A 9,379-nucleotide genomic window follows, 5' to 3' on the forward strand; every position below is an offset into this window, starting at 1 on the left:
TACGGTAAATTGCGGTGATTTGTGGTAATTTACAGTAAGTTCTCTCAGTTATTCTCGGTAACTTACCATTAACCTCCGTAAACAAATCCACCAGGGATGATTATATATTGTAATTAATATTTATGATGTGAATTGATGAGTTCGAAATCTGAATATTGGTATTGTTTCAAGACAATACGCAATTTCCAACCGAACAGAGATATTGATAAATTTTATACCTCACCTGTAAAAATTAAGTAAATTAAAAGGAAATAGAAAAGCTATTTTCCAAAAAGTTGTTATATTATTATGATACAATATTATACTCATTTATTATTCAATACACTTTTTACAATATTTATATGCAAAGATTTCTTTAACTGGTAAAAATTTACTAGTATTGTGATTTTTTTTTTTGAATATTCTGTAATTTTAATGATATTAAATTCAATTATATTTTATTGGAATCTATCCGTTATGTGATATAATGGTAATAATTAAATTGATAAATACAAAGTTAAGCTTACTAAAGATATACATTCTGAATTAAAAAAAAAATAATAATAAAAATAGATTATAATCTTTCAAAAGCTATTCTATAATCCTGATTAATCCAATTTACGTTAAGACAGTAAATTCGGTTAAAACACAAAAATCACAGGCTTGTACTGATTTTCCCGTAAAATTGAACTGAATTTATCATAATTTATGGTTAAACACTGTCTTTATGGTAAAATAATCTAGTTTAAGATAGATTTGCTGTAGTTGATTCAAACATAAAATACGGTCATTTTACCTTAAATTATGACGAGTTTACCGAGTTTATATGGGAAATTTTTTGCGAAAACGACGAATTTATCTATGTGTATTAGAGGTGTGTAAATCTTGGTCAAATCTAATCGAGTATAACTATCCGATTTGAAATCCATAATTATTCGTCAATTTTTAAATAATTCAAATCAGTTTTTAAATATTCAGTTTTTAATTAATGGCGAGCTTACTTTTTTAAAGTAATCAAAAGCTATCTTATAGATTTGTCTTCGAATTTTATTTACTTACTGACAAAAATTTGAATAATTGGAAAAAATATCACTACTATAAGTCATTCACAATAAAATTTTCGAATGACTACAGTTCTATGGTACCGCGACTATTAAACTGCAGACAGTTCAACCTCAACAGTTCAATCACGACACTTTAACCGAACGATAGTATAACCTAGCGACATTTTAACCGTCAAAAAATTCCTGATCAAATATCTACGACAAAATATCCGCGATAGAATATCCAAAGAAAAAACAATTCTTGGTTTTTGATAAACGGGTGCTGTACCATTCCAAGCATATATGTTGATCTATTTCCAAAATAATACCCACTCAAAATATGTGAAAAAAAGGCACAGTACGATTTCAAGCATATGTGTTGTTGTGGATATTTTGTCGTTTTTATATGATACTGTACATGTTAAAATTTATAAGTTTTCGTTTAAATGTTTGATTTCATCGTTTTCAGTTGAAATGTCGCTAGGTTGAACTGTCGTTCGTTGAAGTGTCCACGGTTGAAGTGTCGTTTGGTTGAAATTTCTTCGGTTTAAATGGTACAGAACCCGGTTCTATAATCTCTATTAGTTTTCTTTAATATTAAAGGTTAGTATAGTTCAAAATACAAAAAAATGTAATGTATGTTATTTGTCACAGTTAGTTTTTATTTTATTTTATTTTATTTTATTTTATTTATTTTTTTTTTTTTTGTAAGAACGATTTTAATTGATAATTTTACAACAACAAAGTTTTGCTCTATTTAAGTCTTACCATTAACTATTATTGACGTATATACCTCGTTTTATAACATGCGGAATGGTTTTGGGTACCATAGTAATACAATCAATAATCGGACAAACCGATAAACACAAAGTACATCCAGTACAATCGTCGTTCACTTTTGGAATATGGGTATCAGAATTAAATTCGATTGCCTGGTACCCTGAGTCAGCACAAGTCATATAACATTTCCCACAGTTGATACATAAATCATCGTCAATCAGAGCAACAACTTGTTTTTTGTTATCCAACTGTTTGTAATTAACAATATTTGGTAATGCTTTACCGATTAAATCTTTGATTTTTAATATTGGGCCTACAGTTAATTCAGATTTTCCATTCTTCATTTCATATTCACTTTCCGATGTCTTCAAGGGATCTGAATCCATACGCATCTTTGCTATTGCTTTTTCTCTCATAATTTGATATTCTCCAAAGTACGGAACGTGGTTACCTAGCGGATGTAACAAAACTGGTTTTCCTTTTTGATGCTTAAAAGTCGGCGGACTCTGTCCATCCCAATGTTTGGTGTGTTCTAAAGCCGATAAATATATCAAAGTTTTCAAACCAGTAGTGTAATCGTCAATCAATGTAAAATCTTGATTCTGTATTGCACTACAAACTTGAACAACTGAAGCACCACAGTAAATAAACTGTAACGCAACATCAGCAGAATCAATACCACCTATCCCAAGAATTGGGAACCCCGGAATTTTTTTAGCAATACTAGAAACTGCGCGTAACGCTTGCGGTCTTGTTGCATTTCCAGATACTCCACCATAAGTTGTAGCTTTTGCACTTCCGATGGCAGGCCAAGGAGTTCCATCTGCTCGTAAGCCCATCAATCCTGAAACTGTGTTTATTGCAGATACACCATCAGCACCTCCTTCATATGCAGCCATCGCAATGGTCACAATATCCGTAATATTTGGTGTGAGCTTCACAAAAACTGGAATCTTTACAGCAGATTTCACCCATTTTGAGATTTCCCGAACCAAATGTGGATCTTGACCACAAGCTAAACCCATCCCCGATTCACCCATTCCATGTGGACATGAAAGATTGAGTTCTAGAGCATCTGATCCAGCAGCTTCTGCTTGTTGAGCTAGCTTGGTCCAATCTGCTTGATTAAAAGAACACATGATACTTGCTATAATAACTTTCGTAGGAAAATCTCTCTTGAGTTCCGTAATACTGCGGCACCAATAGGCAGCAGTTTTTTCCGATATCAATTCAATATTCAAAAAACTCCCTTGTTCTGGCCCGTAATGATGTCCAGCAGTGGTCCCTCTGACAATTCGGGGTGATATATTTGTCACAAGGTCTTTATCTAATCCAAAGGTCTTTGTAACAGTAAATCCCCAACCGGCTTCAAAAGATCTTCGTATCATGGCACTCGTTGTTGCAGGAGGTGCTGAAGCTAAGCCGAATGGGTTTTCAAATTTGATTCCACATACTTCTACACTAATATCGATATCATCTATTGAGCTATGAAATTTTGGCAATTGCGGAGTTTTTGGTACCGTCAAACCATGCGACTCTTGAATGTATTTATGGATGTACCAAGCTGCTATTTTCCCATCATTCACAGATTCTACAGTAGTTTGTGCTACACCAGCTAGATCTCCACCACAAAATACACCGGGAACGGATGTTTTCATGGTAGTTGTTTCAACATCTGGCAATCCCCATTTATTGAACTTAATAGGATACATTGCATCCTTAATTTTAGGATCGAATAATCCAGATCCAAATGCTGAAATAATGAAATCCGCTTTTATGCGTATTAATTGATCTTCATCTTCTATCCATTCATCATTATCATTTTGTTCAGTGCGATAAAATTCCATGGCTACTATTTTATTACCTTTTACAATGACTTGTTTTGGTGAATGGAATGGAATAAATTCACACTTTTCTTCACGTGCCAACTCCATTTCTTCTGGTACCGCACGGATATTTGTAAATCCTTTTCGAAATATCACGAATACTTTTTTTGCTCCACACCTAAATGCTGATGTTGCACAATCGAATGCCGTATCACCTGCTCCAAGAACGATAACGTTACCATAAAGACTAGGCAGTTTTGATTTACATCCACACAATCCAGGCTTACTGCCACCTGACACTAAAGGCAAGAAAATTTTTGAAGTGTAGAAACCCATTTCTTGTGTTAATCCCTCAAATATTGGAGTTACTTTAGCTTCCGGTAAACCTATTCCACAGAAAATAGCTTTATAACCAGAGTCTTTAAGTTTTTCAATAGTCAAATCATCCACTGAAAGCATTCGATTACATTCAATCTTAACTTTTAAATCTTGAATCAGTTGAATTTCAAAATTGACTACGTCATACGGCAAACGATATTGTGGTATCTCTGATGAACTTAAGCCACCAAGATAATTTTCCTTTTCAAATATTTTGATATCAGTGTAGCCTAATCGGGCTAGAAACGTTGCACATGATATTGATGCTGGACCACACCCTAAAAGCGCTATTTTCGTGTCTGAATATTCAACATACTGACCAGGTACTCTAGTTGCATGGATATTCATTTTTTTGAAAATATCTACAGCAAAATGCTGTAACCCACCAATATTAATTGGTCCCTCTTCGGTGGCGGCTAAATTACACCCACCAACACAAAGATCACTCGTCGGACAAACCATGCCACATGTAAGACCTAATGGATTATCTGATAAGATTGTTTTAGCGGCACCATAGTAATTTTTATTCGATATTGATGTTATAAACGACTTTACGTCGATCTGAGTTGGACAAGACTTTTGACACGGCGCATCTGCACACTTTAAACATCTTGCTGACTCTTTGAGCGCGCCACGTTCACTCAATGTTGTATGTTTGATATCCTCAAAATTATTTTTTAGACATGAGTTACAATTCAAATTATTATTACGTTTCCAATGACGTTTGTTTTTCTTCGTTTCAGAAGATGGTACAAAATTTGTATAAGGTTTTATTTTTGGATTTAAGTTCAACAAACTCTGAAAAAATAAAATTACACTTGAAAAAAAGATAATCTCCAGTAAGAATTCTTAAGATAAAAACTAATATTATAATACACACAGAGAGAAAGTTATTGCAACCATCCTTAGTGCTTGTCTAAAATATCAACTCATATCTTGATCGTAATAATGTCTTGGAATTATGGAAACCATTCTTATCAATATAGATTTAATTCTTATAGGATAGAATTCCTATAAAATTATTGTAAAAGTTCCAATATCGTATGGTTATTGAATTATGGTATTAATTACAATACTCATGGGGATAGTTCCCATAGTCACATAGTCATACATCCTATATCTACATTGGAACGGTTCCTCGGTACGTATAGAATTAAGCTTTATACATTATGGTAACCGCTCTCATACAATAAGTGAAATGTACCCATAATATTATGGTAAGCATTCCTATACTACTATATTAATCGTTCCTTCAATACTATGACAAACGTTGCCATAATATTATGGTAATGATTCTGATAAATTATGGCAACGATTTCCATAATATGAGGAATTTTTAAATGTAACGGTAATCGTCATCATAACATCATGGTAATGGTTACCATAAGGGTATGGTAATAATTACTATAATATCATAGTAACAATTACTATGATAATATGGTGACCATTGCCGTATTATTGTAGTCATAATTCCGGAAATGTAAGGAATTTTCAAATGTTACGATTATCGTTACCATAACATCATAATAATGGTTACCATGATGATATGGTATTTATTGCTATAATATTAGGATAGACAATACCATTATACCATTGTAACGATTACCATGATCTTATGGTAATTGTTACTCCAAATTTTGGTCATGGTTACCATAATCATATAACAATGATTACTATGACATTATGGTAAACATTTCCATATTATTATGGTAATGATTCCCATACTATGAGGAGTTTCTAACTTTTATGATAATCTGTACCTTGTAATAGTATTAGTAATAGTTACCCTAATATATGGTAATACATGTAGTTTCCTGGTGGAAATTTTTCAAAAAGTTCTCTGAAAATATCTTTAGAACTTTGAAAAAGTCTTTAAAACCTTTTTTCAGAGAAAATTTCGAAAAATTTCAATCAGGGTTACCATAATATATGGTAATAGTTACCCAAATATCATGGTAATGGTCAATAACATTTTATGGTAATCATTACTATGATATAGGGGTAAATATTACTATCCCGAGTCGAAATCTGAAGTGTTTTTCCAACGTCTCGAGCATCTCAAGTGTTATTCCAACGTCTCGAGGGTCTCGAGTGTGATTCCGTCTTGAGTACTACAAACGTAACTCCAACGTTTCGGACGTTGCAAATGTAAAATCAATGTTTTAAAAGCATTGCAACTATGAACTGGTTTAAGCTGGAGTACCAAGGGCACTAGCTATCAGGTTGTAAAATGATAAAAGGGCTTAGATGTTTTTGTGGGGAGAGGAGAGGGGGGGGGCAGAGCAGAAAGATATCTAAGCGTTTCCGTTATAGAACAATCTGACAGCTAGATCTCTTGGTACTCCAGCCTGGACTAGTTGGATTTTTCACTCAGTATTTTTCCGCCCTCTCCTCCTCCCAAATGATCTCAGCCCTTCCACCATCAAACAATCTGAGAACTAGTGCCCTTGTTACTCCGGCCTGAACCAAGTGGATTTTTTAATCATTATTTTTCTGCTCATCCCCCTCCCCCCTTCCCTCACAACAAAAAATCTAAGCCCTTTCATCAGTGCCTTTGGTACTCCAGCCTGAACCAGTTCATGGTTGCAATGCTTTTAAAACAATGGTTTTACATTTGCAACGTCCGAGACGTTGGAGATACGTTTGTAAAGTTCAAGACGTTGGAATCAGACTTGAGACGCTCGGGACGTTGGTAAAACACTTCAGATTTCGACTCGGGATAGTATCATGGTAGTTATAAATATAAACTTTTGGTAACCATCACTATAATATCATAGTAAGTTCACCATAAATTATGGGAATCATTATCATAATTACCAATATAAGGTAGCGTTTATCGCAGTAGATGGTAACCATTACCAAAGCAGTATGGAAACGATTACTATAATGATGTAGGAACTATTACCATAATTTTATAAGAACTATTCCCATGGCGTACGGTAATAAAATTCATATAGATAACAATGGTTTCCTTTATTCGTATGGGTGCCATTACTATAATTGATCTTTTTATTAGGTGTACAAAAAAGTTCTACCCGTTTTTTGTCAAAAAAAAATATATTTAAAAATTTTAAATAAAATACAAATTTTAATCAAAATAACCACCATCAGCATCTACTACCCTTTGCCAACGATCAGGCAACTGATGGATCCCACGGCGATAAAAGGCTTGATCTTTTGTCGAAATGAAATCATCAATTGTTTTTTGCATTTCGTTTTCATTTTGTAAGTGTTTGTCAGCCAAGTAATTTTGCAATGAACGGAATAGGTGAAAATCACACGGTGCAAGGTCTGGTGAATACGCCGGGTGCGGTAAAACTTCCCACTGTAAATCATTTATAGTGTGGTGGACGATTGAACTTCTATGAGGCCTGGCGTTATCATGCTGCAGTATCACTGGTCGAGGTTTTTGTCCCGCAAATCGTCTTTTACTGTTGATTTCATCTGCTAATTTTTTTAATTGACAACTGTAGCGTTCTCCAGTAACGGTTTCTCCTGGTTTGAGTAACTCATAATATAGCACGCCCCACTCATCCCACCAAATACAAAGCAATATTTTTTTCCCAAAAACATTACGTTTTGGTGTTGATGTCGTTGGTTGTCCTGGGTCTACCCAATGTTTTCGACGTTTAGGATTCTCATAGTAAACCCACTTTTCGTCCCCTGTTACAAGTTTCCACAAAAAACTTTTATTTTATGTCGTGAAAGCAACGACAGGCAGGTGTCAACTCGTCTCTCTCGTTGTTCTGGAGTTAATTCATGAGGTACCCATTTTCCTTCTTTTTGAATCTTACCTAAAGCATGTAATCTTTCAGAAATAGCTTGTTGAGTAACGTTTAACTTTTTCGCAAGTTTTTGTTGTGTTTGTGCAGAATCTTGATTCAGTAATTCTTCCAATTTCTCGTCACTGATTGTTGAAGGTCTTCCAGAGCGTGGTTTATCATTTAAATTAAAATCTCCGTTTGTGAATTTCCGAAACCATCTTCGACAAGTACTGTCATCAATAACACTGTCACCATAAGTTGCACAGATTATTCTTTGAGCTTCAGCAGCACTTTTTCCTTGATGAAATTCATATAAAAGACAATGGCGGATATGCTCATTACTTACTTCCATTTTTAACTTAATAAAAAAATATATATATCGAAGATTAATATATTAAAAGTTTGATGAATTTAAAGAGTACAAACAGCTGTGCATGTACATATACGTATTCATAGCTAACCTATAAATAGCTGTTAGATAACTCCATCTTTGAAAAACGGGTAGAACTTTTTTGTACACCTAATAAAAGCCTGTTACCATACGATACAGAAACCATTTTTAAAATAAATTGTAATTGTTAACATAAATTTCTCTCCATACAGCAACCAATAAATTAAAAATTTTTATATTTTTAATAGTTTTGTTCATCAGATTTATTGTAAAAAGTTTAATACTTACTTCAATATCCGGTAAATCTTTACTGACTTCTAAAAATGCCGTCATTGTTATATTTCTTAAAAATTATTTTAGTGATTACAAAATTATTTAAGTGATAGGTCGATTATATTTTTAAAAAACTAAATAATAAGATATTTAACTATCTCAGTACATTAACACAGCTCACTCGCATGTTAGTTCAAATAACTTTTTTAATGAAAAAAAAATGTATTTTACTATGACATTTAAACAAGTCCCATAATAATGTTTATCTTATTTTAAATATTATAGCCATATCCAATGACATCAAAATTTTCGTAAGAACAATTAATCCAACAAAAATTATCACAATTTAGATGTTAATTGTAACTTAAAACATTACACTATTTAATAAGAAATTAAAAATTATTAAAATACGTAGACATGTAATATACTAAAAGAATGTTTTGTCAGCACTGAGAACGTTAGCATAATCTAAATTACAGCGTTCTGAATAACACTGACATGAATTGAAAGTCAGTAAAGATAGAGAGAAATCGAGTTGGCAAGTAAAAGAAAAAAGACAAAATATTTGAGACACGCGAACCACTCGAACACGCAATTTATCAACTAATTTTTTTTATCTTTTTGTTGAATATATTTATTATATTTCGTAAGTTTAAATCAGCATTATTCAACATATAATAAAATACGACTATATATGGGACATTTCACGCCAAATTGATCACTTTTCAACCCGGCCCCTTTAGATTTGGCTGAAAATTTTTTCCTATTTTTCTACCCCAATAAAAATATTTCTCATAATTTTTCAAATTTTTTCACCCAACAAACATAACGTTGTAAATTATTTAAAAAAATGGCTTTTTTCATTTTAAATACCTATAACTTTTTTAAAATGCGACTGATAGGGACGTTTTTTTTTTTTTAAATTTTTGTTTTTAAATGTACTTT

The 9,379-nt window shown here is 32.8% G+C and overlaps 1 protein-coding gene across 1 annotated transcript; it reads right to left on the reverse strand.

Moving 5' to 3' along the window:
• Window positions 1-409: 409 nt before the first annotated feature.
• LOC103573726 (dihydropyrimidine dehydrogenase [NADP(+)]) lies at window positions 410-8,912 on the reverse strand. Its single transcript, XM_053739760.1, has 2 exons — window positions 8,450-8,912; window positions 410-4,804 (listed from the first exon to the last, which is right to left on the reverse strand). Exons 1-2 carry the CDS (start codon window positions 8,492-8,494, stop codon window positions 1,793-1,795), a joined length of 3,057 nt encoding a protein of 1,018 aa, XP_053595735.1. The 5' UTR covers window positions 8,495-8,912; the 3' UTR covers window positions 410-1,792.
• Window positions 8,913-9,379: the final 467 nt, after the last annotated feature.

The sequence above is a fragment of the Microplitis demolitor genome, chromosome 6, assembly GCF_026212275.2.
Source record: "Microplitis demolitor isolate Queensland-Clemson2020A chromosome 6, iyMicDemo2.1a, whole genome shotgun sequence".
NCBI classification, from domain to species: domain Eukaryota; kingdom Metazoa; phylum Arthropoda; class Insecta; order Hymenoptera; family Braconidae; genus Microplitis; species Microplitis demolitor.

What these genes read in the sequence shown, in the direction of transcription:
- LOC103573726 (XM_053739760.1), bottom strand. Translation starts at nt 8,494, where the DNA reads ATGACGGCATTTTTAGAAGTCAGTAAAGATTTACCGGATATTGAA. An exon ending in AAGATTTACCGGATATTGAA is followed by an intron (nt 4,805 to 8,449) that starts GTAAGTATTAAA and finishes TTATTTTTTCAG; the next exon opens with AGTTTGTTGAACTTAAATCC.